The 23,740-nt window shown below is 37.1% G+C and overlaps 1 protein-coding gene across 8 annotated transcripts in view; it reads right to left on the bottom strand.

Moving 5' to 3' along the window:
• Positions 1-23,740, bottom strand: part of TTLL7 (tubulin tyrosine ligase like 7) — a 160,146-nt gene that overhangs the window by 20,309 nt on the left and 116,097 nt on the right. For all 8 annotated transcript variants that reach the window (XR_002345115.1, XR_002345116.1, XR_002345117.1 and 5 more), the window contains exons 19-20: positions 13,839-13,999; positions 858-1,031 (exon numbers count right to left, since the gene is read on the bottom strand). Coding sequence is in view for 4 of the 8 variants with exons in the window: in XM_021096373.1 (XP_020952032.1) it covers positions 858-1,031; positions 13,839-13,999 (335 nt within the window). In the remaining 4 variants the exon portion in view is untranslated. The remainder of the gene's footprint in view (positions 1-857; positions 1,032-13,838; positions 14,000-23,740) is intronic.

Below are 23,740 nucleotides of genomic sequence, written 5' to 3'. Positions count from 1 at the left end.
TTCTAGTAAGAATTATGACTATCCTGGGAAGTGCTAAAATGTGCTAGTTTACTCTGTATTTTGCAGCTTAAAAATAGTATTTTCAGAGGTCCTGTTGTGGCTCAGCAGTGATGAACCTGACTAGTATCCATGAGGACAAGGGTTTACTCCCTGGCCTCACTCACTGGGTTAAGGATCCAGCTTTGCCATGAGCTGTAGTGTGTAGGTCACAGTCGTGGCTCAGATCCCATGTTGCTGTGGCTGTGGCGTAGGCTTGCAGCTGCAGCGCAGATTTAACCCCTAGCCTGGGAACCTCCAAGTGCCATGGGTGTGGCCCTTAAAAAGACCAAAAAAAAAATACCCAAGTATTTTTATACTTTTGGGAAACCACCTATTTTAGTGGACGATATTTACAAAAATCCAATTTTTAAATGGAACTTAACAAAATTCACCTCCCATGGATTTGTTGGTGTGCCTAGAAGAGGCACATTGAAAAATAAAAATTAAACTAAAGCCATCTTCTCAACTATATTAGGAAAAAGGAAACATGTTGAAATATCCCTATTGGAGGAAAAATTAAATTTATTACCAGTTTGGATGCTTTATTGGCTTTTGAAAGCAAAAGTACATAAGCCAAAGAATAAAATTTTCATGTAGGTTATTTCTGTCACCTTCATACTTATGATTGCTGTCATTGGTCAGTCCTTTCAAGGTAAAGATTATACAAATTAAAGTATCTTGTAGATAACAGTACGTATGAAATTTTCATTACTAGTATTTAATTTAGCCATATAAACAAAAGAAACTTTCACTTTCGAACTAGATTGTAGCATTACTTTATATAAAACTCACAGGGTCTAGGGAATGTAAACAAGTACCTGGAATTACCCCAATCGGTACCAATGCCTGAGAGTGATCCTCTTGAATCAGCTGCATATTTGTAAACCACTAGCAGGCACTGTTTACAAAGCTCCACCAGGCGCTGGCAACACTGGAGCTGCAAAGGAGTCACCACCTCCGGGCTTTTACTGAAAATACTCTCCCAAGAGGATCTGTTGGCATGGAAACAGACATGACCTCATGTGGCTGTTAAAGATGGCAACCAGCTATATCACTTACCCAGCAACAAACCAATAAAGAAGAGTAGAAATGGCCTCACACATTTGAAGTGACTACAGATGGTTGAAATGTATAAATACAAATTTGGAAGTTAATTTTTACATTAAAAAAACACAACATAGAATTCATATCTTTAAAGGCTTTACTGCTGCTAGCTTGGAGTAGCTAACGGGGCGGTTTCCCAAAACCTCCTAAAAATTGAATTACTCTATATTAAAGTAATTATAAAATCTGAGTTAATTTCTCAAGTTAGGTAATAGGAACTTGGGTTTTCTAGGAAGCTATATTTATTTTTATATTAATAATGATGGAAAAAACAAATAAAAAAGTTGTTACAACTTAATTAGTTATCCCTCTGCACTAGGAGAATTTAGGTTCCTCCTTGAATTATGACCACCCCTTTCGAAACACTTTCATATGTACTTATGTCCATGATGTTCCTTGAGCACAGGTTCTATAATGTAGGAGTAATCTCCACAAGGACCATCCTATTGCAGTTCCCAAGGCAGTATTCTCCCACTTCGGTGCATTCAGCTTATTCCGCAGCAGGCAGTAGTACACACCGTCCTGGTAAACATGGGGGGGGGTGTGCGCGCGCACACATATGCGTGCATGTACACACATGTACAGACATATGCACAATTCCTAAGTTTACTGTCATGGTTCAAATCAGGAAACACCTTACCACCCCATCATTACCACCAAAAGAGAGAGAGAGAAAAATACAAAGAGAGGGGGAGACTTACTTCCTTAGTGTAAATGAAACCCTTTTCATCCCTCAAGGGGAAAGTTTGCTTTGAGACTTGGTAACGGTTCAAGTCTTATTTTACATAAACCAATCCTTTAACCCTCCGAAAGAGAAAAGAATAGCTTTTCAGAATGAAAAAACACTAAGGAAAATATTTTTCTGAAGAAATGTAGTTCCCAATGGGAAATTCAAAGACTCCATTTTCAATCTTTTGTGTATATTTGATATCTTTGGAATTTTTAAAAAATGCTTTAGAAACTCACACAGGTATTTTTTAGTAGAAAGGCTACTGTCTATATTTTCAAGAGAAGCATGGTCCCAAAAAGACAGCATGTCATCAATGAGTGACAGGTTTTCTTACAGGGAATAAGATCCAAATAAGTAAATATAAAGGAATAAATTTGTGAGATGTTCAGGGCTAAATGTAATGCTGGTTTTATTATTTAAAAAGAAGTAAAATTATTTTCATTTGAGAAACAGTAACATGTTAGTTAACTAAAAATTTTGATTACTTAATATCAGAAAAACTAGATGATATATATATATACATATGTTTATATATCTATATTTGTACATATGTATATCTCTCTAATTTACTTAATATAATCAAGAAAAACATTAGAGAACACCAATTAATAAGGGAATATATTTATATATGTCTTCTCGATCTAGCAAGCCTTACATGTCTGGGCCCAGAGAAATTAAACTTTCATATCAATGAAATACACAAAGAAAACATCCTGTGTTTGACTCTGCTGAGCACGTTTACGTTCTCACCCTTGGAATTCTGGGTATTTCTACAAAAGTCTACCTCCATCACTATCCTCCTTCTTAACTTGGATATATTTATATTTTGATATTTTGGAGCCATTGATTGGCTCTCCTCTCAGGTACTCCATCATGGTAAAATTTTTCTTTTCCTGACTGAGAGTATAGAAGTAAGAAAAGAACAAATAAAATGGAAAAAGACAAAGGAGCTTCGTCTATAACACCTTAATGTGATGTAACATTCTGCAGAATATGTGAGTTATAATATGAGCAGTTTGGCTTCTCCTTCCCTCATTGTTCCTTAAATATTTATAATAAACATATGAATCAAGGTCCTCTACCTAATTTTGGTGTGTATGGTCACCATCACTAACCAAAGACCACATTCTACTCAATTAATTCATATTTAAGGGTCAGCATGGCAGAATCACCAATAAAGAAAAAAGAAAATGACCAGGACCCGCTTGGTTTGGTACCAGGCTAATGCCATCCCCTTTGCACAAAAGAAGCCTGTTCTTCAACCTGAGTGTGTTAGAACTGAGTCTACCACCTCCTACCCACCCTCTGGCATCACTGAGAAAATCTGAGGTGCTTCTAAATACTATAGCATCTCAATTTTCAATACCAATACAAAAATGTTTAAGAAGCTCAAAGGATGGAGAAATAATTTAAAATACCAATGCCTTTATCAAAGAACCCAGGGTCATACTTGCCTGCTTTCTGAATCTAAATTCCAAGCAAATGGAAGGGCCAAAATCCATGAATTCAAAAAAAGATTAAATGGTGAAAAGTTCTCTCTGCCACTCCTAATCCTCAGAAAAATATGAAAAGGAATGACTTCAAATGACATTTTTTAATAATGTAACAATAAGATACAGAATACTGAATACCTCTGGTAACAAAGGGGGACTATTAATGAAATCCAGAGATTTGAAAAGCCTCGTACCCAGTAATCCAATAATTTTCACCACCTTTCTCATCAAAATATTTAATAAAGCAGTTATCTAAAAAGTGAAACATTCATTTCTTTCTCCTCTGAGAGAAGTCCTAATGAAAGACCGAGCGGCCCAAAGTTAAGTAGCAGAAAGGGAAAAGGAAAGTAAAAAGAAAAAAAAAAATCTGGACCATACCAACTGGACAATCTGTGATACAAAGATTAATGAGCTGAAAAGTACTAACAATACTGCATCCAACTGAAAGTGACACGAGAAAAGTAAGATTTACATCACTTTAATTGTCTGTGTGCTATGCATACATTTTCAGGAAGGTATATGATTCAGCCCAGGGGCAGACTGCTGCCTTAGACTAGTCTTTTTTTTTTTTTTTTTGACAGCTCTTTTTAATTTCTTTATTATTACTATTATTAAAGTATAATTGATTTACAGTGTTTCATCAAGCTCTGTGGTACAACAAAGTGACCCAATCACACACATTTCCCTGTGCTGTACAGTAGGGCCCCACTGCTCATCCATTCTGACTATAACAGTATGGATCCAAAAAAACCCCAGAATGCCCATCCATCCCACTCCCTCCCCTTTCCACTTTGGGAACCCCAAGTCTGCTCTTCTTGCCCATGATCTGTTTCTGTTTTTTGTTTGGTTGGTTTTTTTAGATTGGATCTTTACAATTTCTTCTTTCCCTGAGACTGTAAAAGAAAAGCTTTGTTCTGACAAACCTCCATAGGAAAATGTCTTTTGGCTAAAGGGTCTAAACTGGATCCTTTTCTTTAGGGTTTACATGTCAGGATTCGGAGTGGAGAGAAGGCTTTTCCAAACAATGCATCCCTCCTCCCATACTATCCCCTGCCTCCTCCTCTTTGCTTTACCTGGCAAACTCGTATTCTCTTCCTGCAGGTCTAAACTGAAATGTTACTTCCCGTGCCCACCTTTCCTGAGCTCTGTGGCCTGAGTTTGAATCCCATAGCACCTAGGCTTCCCCTATATCAGTAAAACATGGGGCTAATTTTATTCATGAAAAATCCAAGAGCTAGTATCCTGAAGAGAACACATTCAGGATGTGGGGCATCATTCTGAACAGCACCCCCAGGAGGCTGCATGTGATTAAAAAAAAAGTCACTGAATGTAGGCTTCAGCAGGCTGGAAGAGCAAGAGAGAAGGATGAGGGTGTTTGTTATTCGATGCATCTGCAAACCCCCTGGGCCAATTCTAGGAAAACCTACTACATACAAACATCTACAATATTCTTTGATGTTTTTTGATGTGGACAGAGAATGGTTTATTCATTTGTTTTCTTATGGGGATGCTGACAGGCAGAGGCAGGAATCTAGGTGGCCCAGAGTTATTGGGGTTATATTTTTGCCAAGAGTTTTACACCTAACTGTGAAAGACAGCTGCACCTTTTATGAGAACTAAGCAGAGTAGATTTTTTTCCCTAGACTTCTAGGCTGGTAAAGCAAAAGTTAAAGGAGTATACATTGACTGGATATCATTCAAAGAATAAGTAGAACTATTGAGTCCAAAGTGCCAATCAAACACACATCATTGTGTGATATCATCAAATGGAGGGGGCCTAGGAATGTCATTTTTAAAGCTGCAAAATAAAATCTGGTGTAAAAATCATCTCTACAAACCACCATGTTTTTAAAAAAATGAATGGTGAGTGGAATTCAATTTGGATTCAAAGCATCTCTTGCATCCATCTGCTCAGATGCAGTGGGCTGGGGATTTGGCTAATGCTATGGGTCTTGCAGTACAGTGAGCTCAGCAACTGCTGGCAATGCTGTTTTTTTCTTTTTTTGAACCAGAATAACATAATCTTTATTTATTCACTCCTCATAGATACATGAATTTATTCAGTGAAAAAAAAATGGAAGTTATTGTGGCTCAGTGGTAATGGACCTGACTAGTATCCATGAGGACACAGGTTCAATACTGGCTGAGGATCCGGTGGTGTTGTGAGCTGTGGCTATACAACAGATGTGACTCAGATCCTGCATTGCTGTGGCTGTGGCATAGGCTGGCAGCTGCAGCTCAGATTTGACTCCTAACCTGGGAACTTCCATATGCCCTGGGTGTGGCCCTAAAAAGAAAAAAAAAAAAAAAAGCAAGCTAGTCTTAAAGAGGATATAGCAGGAACTGCCACTTTCAAATTGCTGCTTTGAGAGGAGTAAATAAAGCATAGAGTTAAGAGCGTAGGCTCTTGACTCAGACAACCTGGGTTTAAATCCAGTTTCATTTACCTACTATGAAAACTTGGGCAGGTTATATATTTCAGGCTTCAATATTCTCATTTACACAATGAGGATAGTAACAATCATTTATTCAAAATATTATAGTGGTAATTATAAGATTATTCAATATGTAAAAAAGAATTAGGCACTTAGACTTCAATAAATGTTTCTTACTTTCATTATCACTACTACTAGTAATAGATACACCAGAGAAATCTAGAAGGAGTGCTGTGCCAGGTATAAGAGAAAAGGATTCTGAACTGAGTTAGAGTAAATTACCAAAATACTGCAGGGCAGAGGAGCCCTAGAGGCAAAGAAGAATCACTTTATGGGCATCTTTAGGGTCTGGCATTGGAGATTACCTCATGGATATGGATGCAAAGCCATCAGCACCCATTTCAGTAGCAGACTATCTCCCTGCCTTCCACTGGTGAAGAGAAACTGGAATTCACATAAAGCATTCCAACCAATGGATCAATAAACATAAAGAAATTTCAATTCTGACTTTAAATTATGAGAACTTCTACAGACAGCCATCAACTAAGAGCCACAAGTAGGTTTAAATATTTCACTCAAGCCTCTATAAAAATAATTTATAGACAAAATCATTTGGAGATGGGATTAAGATGGCAGAATAGAAGGACTGGAGCTCAACTTCTCTCCTAAAAAGAACGAAATTCACAACTAAAGGCTGAGCATTCTTCACCCAAATGGACCAGAAATCTTAAAAGAGATATCCTACTCAGAAGAAAAAGAGGAGGCCACATCAAGAGGTAGGAGGAATGATTTTGCGATATAAACAACCCCATACCTCCTGGGTGCAAAACCCCACAGACTGAAAACTAACTGGTTCACAGAGACTCACCTACAGGAGTGAGAGTTCTGAGCCCCACATCAAACTCTCATGTGTGGGGATCTGGCATGGGGAGAAAGAGCCCCTAGAGCATCTGGCGTTGAAGGCCAGTGGGGCTTGTGCACAGGAGCTCCATGGGACTGGGGGAAATGGAGACCCCATTCTTAAAAGGTGTACACAGACCTTCATGTGCACCGGGTCCCAGGACAAAGCAAAGTCTCCATAGAAATCTAGGTCAAACCTGAATGCAGTTCTTGGAGGGCATCCTGGGAAAACAGGGGTGAACGTGGCTTGTTGTGAGGGAAGGACATTGAAAGCAAAGCTCTCGGGAATATACAGCAGTGCGCCTTTCTCTGGAGGTGGCCATTTTGGGAAAATCTGGCCCCACCCGTCGGTCAGTGCTGAGGAGCCCCAGGGCAAACAACAATCCAGGTGGGATCACAGCCCTGCCCCTCAGTAAACAGGCTGCCTAAAGACCCCTCAGGCACACAGCTGCCTCTAATCCCATCCAGAGACAAAGCCCCACCCACCAGAGGGATTAGAATCAGCTCCACCTACCAGTGGGCAGGCATCAGCCCATCCCATCAGGGAGCCCACAGCAAGCCCCCCATACAAACTTCAGCCACAAGGGAGCAGACACGAGAAGTAAGAGAGGTTACAACTCTATTATCTGTAAGAAGGTCAACATACCAAAAACCTATAAAAATGAAAAGATAGAGAACTATAACTCAGATGAGGGAGAAAAGAAAAAACCCCAGAAAATAAGCTAAGCGATGAGGAGAGTCTCAGCCTCCAGGAAAAAGACTTTAGATTGTTGATGCTGAAGATGATGCAAGACATTGGAAATAAACTGGAGGCAAAGATGGCTAACTTTCAGGAAACACTGACCAAAGAGATACAAGATAAAAAATTTAAACAAGAAGAGATGCAAAATACAATAACTGAAATAAAAAATTCACTAGAAGCAGCTAACAGCAGAATACAGGAGGCAGAAGAACAAATAAGCGAGGTGGATGACAGATTAGTGGAAATTACAGATGAGGAACATAAGAGAAAAAAGACTGAAAAAAATGAGGAGAGTCTCAGAGAACTCTGGGACAACATTAAACGCACCAACATCCATATTATAGGGATGCCAGAAGGAGAAGAGAGAGAGAAGGGAACAGAAAAAATATTCCAAGAGACAAGGGCCAAAAACTTCCCTAACATGGGGAAGGAATCACTCACTCAAATCCAGGAAGCACAACGAGTACCATACAAAATAAACCCAAGGAGGAATACACTGAGACACATATTAATCAAACTGACCAAAATTAAAGACAAAGAGAAAATCCTGAAAGCAGCTAGGGGAAAGAAACAAATCATATACAAGGGAACCCCAAAAAGGTTATCGGCAGATTTTTCAGCAGAAACTCTGCAGGCCAGAAGGGAGTGGCATGATATACTTAACGTGATGAAAGGAAAAAATCTCCAACCAAGATTACTCTACCCAGCAAGGCTCTCATTCAGATTTGAAGGAGAAATCAAAATCTTCACAGATAAGCAAAAGCTGAGAGAATTCAGCAACACTAAACCAGCCTTACAACAAATACTAAAGGAACTTCTCTAGGCAGAAAAAAACAAGAGAAGAAGGAAAGAAAAAAAGGGTAACAAAAACAAACCCAAAGCAATTAATAAAATGGCAATAAGAACATACATATCAATAATTACCTTAAATGTGAATGGACTAAACGCCCCAACCAAAAGACATAGACTGGCTGAATGGATACAAAAACAAGACCCATATATATTCTGTCTTCAAGAGACCCACTTCACTTCTAGGGACACATACAAATTGAAAGTGAGAGGATGGAAGAAAATATTTCATGCAAACGGGGATCAAAAGAAAGCTGGAGTAGCAATACTCATATCAGACAAAATAGACTTTAACATGAAGAATATTTTAAGGGACAAAGAAGGACATTACATAATGATCAAAGGATCAATCCAAGAAGAAGATATAGCAATTTTAAATATCTATGCACCCAACATAGGTTCACCACAATATATAAGGCAAATGCTAACAACTTTAAAAGGACATATCAACAATAGCATAATAATAGTGGGGGACTTTAACACCCCACTTGCAGCAATGGACAGATCAACCAGATAGAAAATCAATAAGGAAACACATGCCCTGAATGATGCATTAAACCAGATGGAATTAATAGATATTTCTAGGACATTCCATCCAAAAGCAACAGAATACACATTCTTCTCAAGTGCACATGGAACATTCTCTAAGATTGATTACTTCCTGGGCTACAAATCCAACCTTGGTAACTTTAAGAAAACTAAAATCATACCAAGCATCTTTTCTGACCACAATGCTATACGACTAGAAATCAACTACAAGAAAAAAAAATGCAAAAAACACAAACACGTGGAGAATAAACAACATGCTACTAAACAACCAATGGATCACTGAAGAAATCAAAGGAGAAATTAAAAAATACCTAGCAGCAAATGACAATGAAGATATGACACTCCAAAACCTATAGGTTGCAGCAAAAGCCATCCTAAGAGGAAAGTTGATAGCAATACAAGCCCACCTCAGGAAACAAGAAAAAGCTCAAAGAAACAAGCTAACTTTACATCTAAAGCAGCTCGAGAGAGAACAGACAAGACTTACACTTGGTAGAAGGAAAGAAATCATAAAGATCAGAGCAGAAATCAATGAAATAGAAGCAAAGAAAACCATAGAAAAGATAAATGAAATGAAAAGCTGGTTCTTTGAAAAGATCAACAAAATTGATATACCCCTAGCCAGACTTATCAAGCAAAAAAGAGAGGACTCAAAGCAATAAAATCAGAAATGAAAAAGGAGAAGTAACAACAGACATCACAGAAATACAAAGGATCATAAGAGACTACTATATGCAACTAAATGCCAATAAAACGGAAAACCTAAAATAAATGGACAAATTCTTAGAAAAGTACAATCTTCCAAGACTAAATCAAGATGCAATAGAAAAGATGAATGGACCAATCACGAGAAATGAAATTGAAACTGTGATTAAAAAACTTCCAACAAACAAAAGTCCAGGACCAGATGGCTTCACAGGCGAATTCTATCAAACATTTAGAGAAGAGCTAACACCTATCCTTCTGAAACTATTTCAAAAAATTGCAGAGGAAGGGATACTCCCAAACTCATTCTATGAGGCCACCATCACCCTGATACCAAAACCAGACAAAGATACCACAAAAAAAGAAAACTACAGGCCAATTTCACTGATGAACATTGATGCAAAAAGCCTCAACAAAATACTAGCAAACCACATCCAACAATACATTAAAAGAATTGTACATCATGATCAAGTGGGATTTATCCCAGGGATGCAAGGGTTCTTCACTCTCCACAAATCCATCAGCATGATACCCTACATTAACAAACTGAGGAATGAAAACCATATGATCCTCTCAATAGACGCAGAAAAAGCCTTTGACAAAATCCAACACCCATTTCTGATAAAAACCCTTCAGAAAGTGGGCATAATGGGAACCTACCTCAACATGATAAAGGCCATATACAACAAACCCACAGAAAACATCATTCTCAATGGTGAAAAGCTGAAAGAGAAGCTGAAAGAATTCCCCGAGATCAGGAACAAGACAGGATGTCTGCTCTCACCACTACCATTCAACATAGTTTTGGAAGTCCTAGCCACAGCAATCAGAGAAGTAAAAGAAATAAAAGGAATCCAACCTGTAAAGAAGAAGTAAAACTATCACTGTTTGCAGATGACATGATACTATACCTAAAGAATCCTAAAGACTCTACCAGAAAACTGTTAGAACTCATCCATGAATTTGGCAAAGTCACAGGATACAAAATTAATACACAGAAATCGATGGTATTTCTATACATTAACAATGAAAGTGCAGAAAAAGAAACTAGGGGAGCAATCCTGTTTACCATCGCATCCAAAAGAATAAAATACCTAGGAGTAAACCTACCTAAAGAGACAAAAGACCTCTACTCTCAAAACTATAAGATACTGATGAAAGAAATCAAAGATGACACAAATAGATGGAAAGATATACCATGCTCATGGACTGGAACAGTTAATATTATCAAAATGACTATACTATCTAAGGCAATCTACAGATTCAATGCAATCCCTATCAAATTACCAAGGACAGTTCTCACAGAACTCAAACAAAATATTTTAAAGTGTATTTGGAAGCACAAAAGACCCAGAATAGCCAAAGACATCCTGAAAAAGAAAAATGGAGCTGGAGGAATCAGGCTCCCGGACTTCAGACTATACTACAAAGCAATAGTCATCAAAACCATATGGTACTGGCACAAAGACAGACATATAGATCAGTGGAACAGGATAGAAGGCCCAGAATTAAACCCCCGCACCTACAGCCAACTCATCTATGACAAAGGAGGCAAGAATATACAATGGAGAAAGGACAGCTTGTTCAATAAGTGGTGCTGGGAAAACTGGACAACCACATGGAAAAGAATGAAATTAGAACACTCCCTAATACCATACACAAAAATAAACTCCAAGTGGATTAAAGACCTAGATATAAGACCAGACACTATCAAACTCTTAGAGGAAACCATAGGCCAAACACTCTCCGACATAAATGACAGCAACATCTTCTCAGGTCCACCTCTTAGAGTAATGACAGTGAAAACAAAAATAAACAAATGGGACCTAATTAAACTTAAAAGTTTCTGCACAGCAAAGGAAACCCTAAACAAAATGAAGAGACAACCCACACAATGGGAGAAAATCTTTGCAAGTGAATCAACTGACAAGGGATTCATCTCCAAAATTTACAAACACCTTCTGCAGCTCCATACCAAAAAAAACAAACAACCCCATCAAAAAATGGGAAGAAGACAGTTCTCCAAATAAGATATACAGATGGCCGAGAAGCACATGAAAAGATGTTCAACATCACTCATTATTAGAGAAATGCAAATCAAAACCACTCTGAGGTACCACCTTACACCAGCCAGAATGGCCATCATCAAAAAGTCTACAAACAATAAGTGCTGGAGAGAGTGTGGAGAAAAAGAAACCCTATTCCACTGTTGGTGGGATTGTAAATTGGTGCAACCACTGTGAAAAGCAGTATGGAGATGCCCCAGAAAACTAAAAATAGAACTACCATTTGATCTAGCAATCCCACTCCTGGGCATCTATCCAGAGAAAACCACAACTTGCAAAGACACTTGTACTCCAATGTTCATTGCAGAACTATTTACAATAGCCAAAACATGGAAACAACCTAAATGTCCATCGACAGAGGAGTGAATCAAGATGTGGCACATGTATACAATGGAATATTACTCAGCCATTAAAAAGAACAAAATACTGGCATTTTTAGCAACACGGATGGACCTAGAAGGCCAGGGATAGAATTCGTACCCTCAAGGAGATTACATCAGGTTCTTAACCTGGTGAGCTACAATGGGAACTTCTATATGACTAGAATATTTAAGTAGAGGACATTCAGAGATCATTTAAGATAAGAATAGTCTATTAAAGTTTTACAAAATAAGTTTGGTAGCAAACTGTTATATTTAGAATGGATGGGCAATGGGCTCCTACTGTACAGTACAGAAAAATGTGTGTGATTGTGTCACTTTGTTGTACAACAGAACTTGAAGCATCGTAAATCAACTTCACTTTAATAATAATAATATAAGGATAAAGTCTGAGTCTTTGCAGAGGATTTAAATAATGCAAAGGGGACTGGAGAAATGGGGTTGTAGAAGGTAGCACAATCAGATACTTAATGATATTAACAGTTCAGAGGAAGAAAAGGACAAAAATTTTTAAGATATTTGAAAAATAATGAATTTGTTTTTCTGGAGTAAAGTTTATGTACGAGAGTAATGAGAGAGAAGGCTGGAGAAATAAGGAAGAGCCAGGACATCAGAGAGTCTGTATATAGATAAGAAGTCTATAGTTTAATGATAAATGAAGGAAATCACTACAGGTTTTAGAAAATGACTGACAACAGAAGAGATAAGAGCAACAAAGAATTGGAGGCAAGAATGGCTAGAAATCAATTAATTTCACTTAGCCCTTCCATCAAAAAGGCTTCTTTTATCTCAAATCCTAAGATGTCTTAACTGTCTCTTTCGAAACCATTCCTTTGGTACTATCTTGTTATTTTTATTAGAGGCAGCAGGGTTTATTGGTTAAGAGCTTGAAGTTTGGGCCAGGCCCTTTGAATTCAAATGCTAGTTGCACCAGGTCCTTTGCACCTAGCTGTGCCTCAGTTTCCTTATCTATAAAATGGAGATAGTCATAAAACCTGCTTCAAAGTGATGTTATAAGGATTAAATCACTTAAAATATGTACTGTGCTTAGAAAAATGTCTGGCACGTAGTAAGTGCTATAGTGTTTGCTGGAATCATTTTTAAGTTTCTTGAGGGCAGGATCTGTGTCAGATTCGACTTTGTATCTCCAAAATTATTTAACACAACAGTAAATACCCAATAATTGTTAAGAAAAATGAAAAACAGTCTAGAGTTAAATATGTGATCATTGTTAAGAGTAATGAAAAACAATCTAAAATAGCCACAGTGGGGATATGACACAAAAATTTTAAATATTTAGCAAATGATTTTATAAAAACAATGAAGGACAAAAAGGATGCAGATGCCCCTGAGATAACAAGCCTGTGTGATCAGGAGACTAACTTCAATTTCAGGAAGTCCAGAGGGGAAGCCATTTCTGAATAAAAGGGAAGTATGGAATTTTGGTTTTAGACTCTTGAGGACAAGATGATAGTGAGTCACAACAGCTTTGACAGGACTGAAATTCAGAAGAGGAGCAGGAGTGTGGCCCTACTTTAGAGGTCGGCTACATCAAGACAATAGCAGAAGAGCTGTAAGGATGTGGATTTGGAACAGGGATTTTTCAATAATTAAGAATATCTTTTCTATGCTGAACTCCAATTAGTTTGGAGGTGCTGTGTTCATATCCATCATCTCACCTACCTCAGCTTTAGTCCTCAAATTATAGTTGAGGACTAAAAATTATATGCAGGTTCAAATCTATACTTTAAGATAATAAGGAAATTCAGCCATTTTATTGGGCTACCTTTATAACTAAATACTGAAATATTAAAAAGTCAATAATAAAATATAACTTAGAACTTACCCTGAGTCACAGAAACAGTTCCATAGTCCTTGGCCATGACTCCAGAGCAAGCGATTGAAAACCCGATTGAAAATCCGATATAAATTTACTTCCTCGACATCAGGTACCTTCCAGATGCGTGGAAGAACTGTACGGATACTTGTTTTTACTATGTCCAAAACCTAGTGGAAAAACCAAAGTTTTTCAAGTTTCAAAACTCTAGGTGAATATGTCTTAAATTCAAAGATGAATATATACAATTCAAAAGTGAATACACACACATGCATACTCACTCACTCACTCACTCAACAACAGCACAGAATGAAAGGTCCAAAAATAGATACTGCATATATGAAACTGGTATATGACATAGGTGGCAAGCCTAACCATTGGAGTAAGAAAAGATAAAATTTTAAATTAAATTTAAATTAAGTCAATACATGGAGATTTTTTTAAAAAGTAATCTTTATGAAAAAAATTGATGAAGTTGAATCATCATTTCACTCAAATTAAAAAAAATCAACTTTAGAATGATTAAGGTTTTAAGTTTGAAAAACAAACTATTACATATGTTAGTGGAAAGTATTAGTGAATACCTTTTAGACCTTGGATTATAAAAAGATCACTTAAATAAATGTGGACTGTAAAAGATTAATAGATTTCAATTACATTAAAATTAAGAACTTCTAGCCATCAAAAGATACCTTCAAGGAATAAAAGATCAAGTTACAAACTGGGAAAATATATTCAAAACATATCCATCTAACAAAAGATTAGTATCAGGACTATACAATGAACAACTGACCAATTGCTAACATCAACACCAACAAATAGAAAAAAATGGACAAAGACACATGAACAGGAATTTCACAAAAGAGGAAATAAATATGCCCAATAAATGTAAAGAATAAAAATGAAGACTGAAATAAGACATCATTTTCTATCCATTTTATTGACAAAAATTAAAAATATGATACTATCAAGTGCTGGAGAAATATGAATCTACAGTTCTTAGACATTGTTGGCAGGAGTACAAATTGGAAAATAGCTGAACATTATCTTCTGAAGTTGAAAATGCATGTACCTGATGACCCGGCAGTTTTATTCCTAAGAGAAACTCTCATAGGTCAAAAATAAGAGTCATATACAAGAACATTCAAACAGTTGTTCACAATTGTAGACACCTGGAAACAACCTAATTCTCCAACAATGAAAAAGTGAATAAATAAACAGTTGTATATCTATTCCCTTGGACATGTATGTGGATGCCAAAATGAATGAAATAAAACACACAACACATTAATCACATAAATATAAGCTTTTTTAAAAATACATACCAGTGATTACATAAGTATGAAAACTTTTTAATAGAAATAAAAATAATTAAATTTAAAAATTTTATGAGGAATAACCATAGATATAGTAAGAACATATAAAGAAAATACAAGGGGCAGGATGCAATTCACCTATACTGAATCCAAGAAAATGGCTGTTTGAGACACAGAGAGCCTGGGAATGGGAGGCAGTCATTTGATTACATAATAGGTTATTGCTAAGATCCTTGTTTTGGATGTTGGGTTCACACATGGTACAGTAATTTAAAAACTGTACCTAGATAAAAGCTGGCCATAAACGGACCAATAATGAGAGAGTATCATGACACAAGGACAGGGATTGATCTAACTCTGGACAACTGAAAGCCTAGAGGTTCTAAAAAAAAATTATAAATTCCAAAAAGCTACTTTATTGAATTTACATGAATTTAATACTTTTGCAATTCAGGTATTTCCAATGAAATGCTTTTTTAAAATAGAAACAGACTCACAGACACTGAAAACAAACTTATGGTTACCAAAGGAGACAGGTCAGGGGTGGTAGGGAGGGATGGACTAGGGGTTTGGGATTGGCACATGCACAATGTGGTATATGGAATGAATGGCCAGTGGGGACCTGCTGTATAACACAGGGAACTCTACCCAATATTCTGTGATAATCTATATGGGAAACAAATCTGAAAAGAATGAATGTATATACCTGTATAACCAAATCATTTTACTGTAAAGCAGAAATTATCACAACATTGTAAATCAACTATACTCCAATAAAACTTTAAAAAATGAAAAAAAAGCAAATACCAACAAATAGTTATTCTCATTTCAGTTCACCAAAGTAGATTTTTCACTTCTTCTTTTATCTATCTAATTAAGGGAACTGCCCATAAATATGAGAGAGAAGGATGAAAACAGACTTTCAAACATAAAGGTGAATGAAGATAGAAGATACCATTTCTCTCAATAGGCTCAAACATATAGAGAACTGGGAGCAAAGGAAGAATGTAATATGTTTCTCTTTAAAACGGTCATATTTAAAGAAGTTGTATTAGTTTTCTCTGATGAAGGAAATTTTATTTTATTTTATTTTTTATTTTATTTTATTTTTTTTCCCACTGTACAGCAAGGGGGTCAGGTTATCCTTACATGATGAAGGAAATTTTAGAATAAACATTTGTTGAAAAATCAACTTAGGAAAAAATTTTCAATATAACATTGTAGTTAGAGAAGACTATCCACCACAGCTTCTCACAATGAACTGTGCAAGCAGCCCAACTCCTTCCCTTCCCGCTTCAGCTTCTTTCACTGGGAAGTGGGGACAGTAACACAAACCCTAACACTGGAAATTTTAACATTACTTTCATTTCAAATTCCATTGTTAAATACTTATTCAACTTTAAAGTGATCTAACATTTGAGATTATGGGTTTTCATTCATTTCTTTCTGAATACATGCATAGTAAAATGCATATGAGGCATAAGAGCCAATGAGAAGGGCAATTAACCTGTTTTGGCTGCTTGCACCATGCCAAGCACTGTACTAGGTGTATCACTTAGAGACTCGCTTGGCCACTACTCCATATATGTTTTATTTTTAATTTCGAGAAAATTTTAAAAGAATGATAGTTTAATATACTACCCTACATATGACTAAAAGCAGCAACTTCAGAAAGTGGTCAGGCAGTTAGGGGTGAGGAACACAGCTGTTCCGCTCCTGATGTTTCCTCCAATGTGGAGGTGGACACAGCTTCAGGCCTCTTGTGCCCACCAATCATACCTGCCTGAGGAGTGATTTCCCAGGTTGTGAGGCTAGCATGATCTGGGCAACCCAGAAACCTGCTCCTTCTTTGCCAGGGCACCTGCTGAGAAAACATATTCCCTTTTGCCTTCAGTTTTTTTAAGGAGCCTCCCCAAGGAGGCAAGCTCTAGTCCTGGACTAAGGAGTGGGTTAGAGAGACCTATAACGAGGAGGACATGAGGGAAAACAACCAAGGGAGTGAGAACCTTCACACAGGCTCTCCCCTCTGCCTGCAACAATCTCCCCCTGTCTCTTCCCCTGGAGAACTTCCATGTCTCACCTCAAACATCACTTCTTCAGGGAGACTTTCAGTTGCCACTAAACTGCTGTGTGATCCCTTAATGCTCAAGTCTTCCCCTATTAATAATTATTCCACTTTATTTTAATTCCGTGATTAGTTAAAAGAGATTGTTATCTACATAAAAAGAGAAACTATACCCATCTTAGTAATAAACTTATCATGTCTCCAAAGCTCAAGATAGGCCCAGCACTTAGGTGTTTGTCTCAGTAAAGATGTTCATTGCAAGAAAGTGAAACCTTTGCAAGCAAGGTAAAAATCAGAGCTAACACTTATTGAGGGCTTATAATAGACCAAGCATTGTTCTAATCATTTTTACATACAACAATTCATTTAATCCTCAAAACAAAAACTTTGAGATAGATATAACTGGTCCATAATCCTTTTTCAAAAACACTGAAGCTAGATGCCATAATTATACACATTACTCTTTCTACAGGAAAACATGTGAATATTCAAACCAAGAGACAGACAAAAATAACAACTTCCTGTTGAGTCATTGTCATCAAATGAGTTCAGGTGGGTTAGGTTTTGCTGTCTAATGCTTATGAAAAATGCTTTGGTTTTGAAAACATTTTGGATCTAATTTTACAGATGAGAAAGCTAAGGCATAGAGCAGATAAGTAACTTATCCAAGATTACACAGCTAGTAAATGGATGGCTGTGTAGCCCAACCTATGTTCTCAAACACTATTCAACAATGCCTCACAATTAATTTGATCTGTCCTGGTGCCATTGGCAAAATCCTAGAAAAGAATCCAACTGTTTCTTCTTAGATTCAGATTCACTTCCATTAAAATAATACTTGAGAAGATGGGTGGGGTCACTATAACAGAACTAGGTTGCCCAGGCACCCCCTTCATCAGAGCCATGGAGTCTATCAGGGACCAGTTTACTTAAAAGGCCAAACAGATGGGGAGACAATGCCTCCTGCACCTTTAGCAAAACACCTGCTGAATAATTTTAGGAAGGCAGAGGATAGGCAGGTAAGAAATCAGACTGGGATGAGGTGAATTAGCATCAGCTCTATTTGTTTTTGTTTTTTTAATAGCTATTTCCCTAATACACTATTTTTTTCTACTGCACAGCATGGTGACCCAGTTACACATACATGTAGACATTCTTTTTTCTCACATTATCATGCTCCATCATAAGTGACTAGACATAGTTTCCACTGCTACACAGCAGAATCTCATTGCTAATCCATTCCAAAGTCAATAGTTTGTATCTGTTAACCCCAAGCTCCCCAACCACCCCACTCCCTCCCCCTCCCCCTTGGCAACTACAAATCTATTCTGCAAGTCCATGATTTTCTTTTCAGCATCAGTTCTATTTGTAACGCTGTTTGGATTTCGGGGTGCTTTGGAATCAGAAGTAAATGGATGTCAGATAAATAATTTGTAAAACACAAAAACAAGTGGTCATCAAGGTGCCCTTTGTGTTTATCTGTGAACTCAAGTGAGGCTAACTTACAGAATATGGATACCCATTTCCTGACCTTGTGGCTTTTAAAAGCATCCTAATCTAACATTAAACTCTCCAAGGGAAAAAATAAATAGACGATTCAGTCAATGAAAGCATTAATAAAGTGAAAAGATTTATCTTTTCCATATGAAATATAATACATCTGAAGGCATAAAGCACACAGAAAAATTCATATTTTGCAAGAACATACAGATGTTGAATGACAAACTGCTCCATATGGCTGAACAGTTGGTCCTAAATTAAAATAATAGCATGAGGTGAGAGAGGTTTAGAAATAACATTAAAATCACTACATGCTGTACTAATGATGCATGCAGCAGCCATGGCTATAAGGTAAAGGCATCATTGCTGATGCAAAACGAACAGCCTTGAACAGCATCTATGTCAGCCCAAATAAAAAGAGATGGAAAATAATAACATCAAAATGCATGCAGCAGCAGCTACAATAGGTATTAAAAAGAAATCGCTATTTAGAGAAAAAATACTTGATAAACAAGGATCTCTTAGAACCCTAAAATGCAAATATAGTACAACCTTATTATCACTACTTATTTCTCTTCATTCTTTAATCTTACTTTATGCTTGATATCACATCAAAGAATAAGCTTTTCAGAAAATTTGGCACCCTTCACAGCCCACCCACCACTGCAATATTTTCAAACCTTGTGTGTATTCCTTACAAACTATATAAAGCAACTGCATTCTCGGCAGAAAGCTAAATTACGCTAGTGTGGCATTACCACAACATGACATTAAGTAAGATTAGCTGTTTCCATTCTCACCTGGTAAGGGTTCTTTTCAGTATTTTAGTCCTACATTGTTGACATTTAAATTTTACACACATTAAGGAAAATTTGAAATAAGGCATGTGGAAGAGTTTGGGCTGTGTGGCATTCTAATCTTAAGAGTTTTACAACATTCTAATGAGCAACTAACAAATGCTTCAATCTTGGAATAGAAAAAGTGAGACACATGTTTCAACAATGGTTTCTAAATGAAATTAAGAGAATTAAAACTGAGAGTCCTATGCACTCCACATCTAGAATTGTTCTCAGGATGTGGCAGTCTCCTAATCAATATTGCTGAATGCATGTTTGAATGAACAAATAAATGAATGAATAAGCAACTCTCAAAATCCACTATTATGCTTACCATAGTTCTTGTACAAAACTGGTAACCAATAAATGTGTGTCAAATTAAACTGCATCACATCCAACCTTTGTGGTAGTCATGGAGACATGCCATTTGAATCTAATTGTACAGTCAGCTGACAGCATCTCCATTCAGGATCTGTTACGACATCCAAGCCAAACTTATGGTCTCCCCAGACTGCTCCAGGCGAAAGATCGAGCATGGATGGGATACCAGAGAGGGGCTCATTCTACTCAGTGTGATCCCACTCATGGGCACCCTTTGTTCTGGGCTCCCCATCAGCCTGACAGGCCTTTCTCAGAACTTCACTAAAGTCTGAAGTTCTTTCTCCCCAGTCCTCCTGGCTCCCAGTCCCTGGTGTCAGACCAACATTGCAATCGGAAGGCTCTTTCTGCCTATTCGAACTCTCTCTCTTCTTCATCTTTCTTGAGTGTTTGCTCTTATAAACCCCTTTCACTTCTAATTCTGCCTTATGTCTGCTTCCCAAGGGACTGAACTGACACAGACATCCAATGATTATTGATATCACCCCAGTTCAAAGATGGATAGATCTGATTAATCCACATTTAGATGCTAAACTAGCTAAGTCCTTGGCCTTCTAAAAGGTTAACTTTTAATAATATCTAATTTTACGGTCTAAAGCTGACCCACATTTCTAGGTTTCCCTTTGTTTTCTTGGATGCAGTTTCTAGCTCTAGAAAGCAAAGGTTTCAAACAGATAGTCAAGTGAATGGTCAACATGTTACAACCTGACAGACACGTTTTTATAACTCATTTACACATATTCTGTACAAAATAATTCTACATATTAAGAATTCTTAGTAAAATAGAAACATCAGAGAAACAGCCTGGCATGAGGATTCTTAGAAGGAAAAGTAAGTCACCTGTATTTTACACTTTCTAAGGCTAGAGCACCCTGCCACACACTTTCTCGCGTCCTCACAAGAACATTCCAGTGCTTAATGTACAAATCTCAGAGAAGTTATGAGAAGTCACCTGACCCAAGAAAAGGGCAAAAGCAGTAGTGAACCCCAGTCTACGTGACTCCAGGTCCAGTTCCTCTTTCCACTGCCTGTTATTGCCCCTTTCGTTTAAGATCAACATAAAAACATTTAAAAAAATTTTTTTCAATACACTTTGAAACTAATTCACTATATTGGCTCTTTTGTTGTCAATAAAAATATATTTCAGTCAGTCAGCCATTCTCTGATCCCACTTTACCTCTGATTCTAACTGAAATAATAAAGTGGGGAAGAGGTAGAGAAAAAAATTTATATGTATCATTATATAACTATGAAGAAGTCCCATTCTTCACTATACAGCTAAGAAGTTAAGAGTCTATTTTGGATAAAAAAGCCTCTTAAAGAATAAAATGGTTGACAAAAGAAAAAGAGTGGTCATGAAAAGGGCAAGAAAAATTGCTACAAGTAAGTTGCACAATGGGTAAATCTTGGGCTTCCTCTTCTCATCATGGTCCAGGCTCAGCATTCCTCAGCCACCTTTCAGGGCCTCCATGCAATTGGGCAACTTTGCAAAATGAGCTTACTGTTAAGATTAGCCCTTACTGTTCTCTGAGAATCAAAATTCAAGCTATGAATTCTTCTGCCAAAAATAGAATTGTCAATTACGTTACCTTGCGCAAGAATGACTCTGACTGCTTGGATAGCTTTTAGCTGGAGATGGAACATCTTGTTACTTTTTGCAAGCACAAAGGAAATATATAGTTGCTCTGACTAATGCCAACATGGAAGAAGCAACAAAGTCACTCAAAGAAAAGGTAACTAGATATTTAAGTTGTATTAAGAATCATGCCTCTCACATTAGTGCTCTCACTCCCCTAACATAACAGTGTACATGAATACTGAGATGTAGCTGCCATCGGAGAACTGGAGGAAAGGATTACACAAGGATAACTTACTCCAACTACTCTTGGAGTCAATCAGTACAAGAGAGGTTAATATACTGGCATAAGTACTTGCTAGTAAAGTGATAAGCAAGCATTAGTTTTACTTGAAATTTATAAACACAACTGAGCATCACAGCCCTAAAACTTGAAATAGATCATTTCTTCTAATTTATCAATATTATCACTATTCACACACACTGTTTGATCATCCCATATAATGTTTATCAGACCTTTTCATATCACACATAAAAATGGGAATAGCATTGTCTTAATTTGTGGCTATTCAGATGACACACAGCACTAGTCAAGAAGCAAGAGCACAAAAAGAAGCAGCTAGCTTGCTACTGACAGAGTCAAGAGTCTAGATTTGAATCAACAAAATGTTTACATAAAGCCTCCTACAGATGACTACAAAGTAAGACAACTCCCCTAGCTTTCAGAGAGGTGGAAAACTTAATACAGAAATCTCTCAAGTCAGATCAGAAGTATAACTGAGTACAAAGTACTGTGAGGATTTAAAACAGGAAAAAATAATATCTAGTTATGGGGGAATCCACACAGGCTTCACAGAAACACCTGTGTCTCCCTGTCATTCTTTCATTTTTAAAAAGATTATGTTAATTTAAAAAAATAGAAATGTACCATCAATAAATGCATCCTCCAGAAATAAATTATCTTAATAATTTAGTACTTACTTTTTGAAAAATTTTCATGCTAGGTATACATTTTAAAACAGTACCCACATGGATGATTTAAAATGGGACAACACATATTACTGTATAACTTGTTTGTTTACTATCTTGGTATCTTTTTGGGTTGGTTATGAAAAGGAAAAAGTTGACAAAGTTTCTCCCTTTGACATTTTTGTGGATTCTCTGATGGAATCTCTCAGTAGGAAAATAAGAAGTTATTTAGAAGGCTACACATGGTCTAGATCCATGCTGCTAATAAATGCAGCAGCCACTACACTCACTTGGCCACTTACACTTAATTAAAATTAAAAGTTCAATTCCTTAGTCACAATGATGAATTCAAGATCTCACTCAAAGGCCATGTGCAGCTAGTGACTGCCATATTGGACATCATAAATAAAGAACAAATCCATCACTGTCGAAAGTTCTACGGGACAACACAGTAAAGAAACCCAGTGTTTTCATTTCACCTGGCTGGACAATGAATTAGTGACGAAGACTGCACTGCATGGGTGACTAATGGAGAAGAGAAATCAAGGCCACCCAGATCTGCAGGGCTCCCTCAGTGCCAATGTGAACCACACTTGGCCTTCATCACTCTGAACCAGAATGCCTCATGGCCTAGGAGAAATCATGCACTTGGTGGCAGCTTATTGCTTCTATCCTTCACTCATGATTATTAAAGTCTGGCTAATTTTACCAATGTGCACATGTTCTATACATCACCAGTAAAAAAACTCATGCTATACTTCAGGTTAAGATCTGTGATTCTAGGATAGTACTCAATTGAATGCAACTGGACAGTATGGATGTACCCCAGTTTATTTAACCGTATTCTACTGATAGGCTGCTTCAAATATTTTGCTTTCACAAATACCACTGTAATATATGTTCATGTATATAAATCATTTTATGCATTTCATACAGATTATTATTCTGTAGGACAGAATGCTGGAAGTGGTTTTGTTGAGTTATAGGTTATGAGCATCTGTTTTTTTGTTTCATTTTGTTTTGTTTTCTCGACAAGACTCTTTACTTCTGCAGAAGGACGCAGGTACTCCAAAAAGTGCACGCACCGAACGAAGGACCCTCCCCTATTTATCTCTAATGCAGGTGATTTACCTGTCCCCTTCCCATTGGTCAGGTCAGGGCACACATTCTTCCCAGTTGGCTAATTTGAAACAAATTGTTACTGGGAGAAGAGGGAAAGGGGAGGGATGGGGGGGTCACAGGAAGGCAAAACCAGAGCAAAATGGAGTAAC

This window comes from Sus scrofa, chromosome 6 (genome assembly GCF_000003025.6).
Source record: "Sus scrofa isolate TJ Tabasco breed Duroc chromosome 6, Sscrofa11.1, whole genome shotgun sequence".
NCBI classification, from domain to species: Eukaryota; Metazoa; Chordata; class Mammalia; order Artiodactyla; family Suidae; genus Sus; species Sus scrofa.
This window is presented reverse-complemented; position numbering and strand designations above follow the sequence as displayed.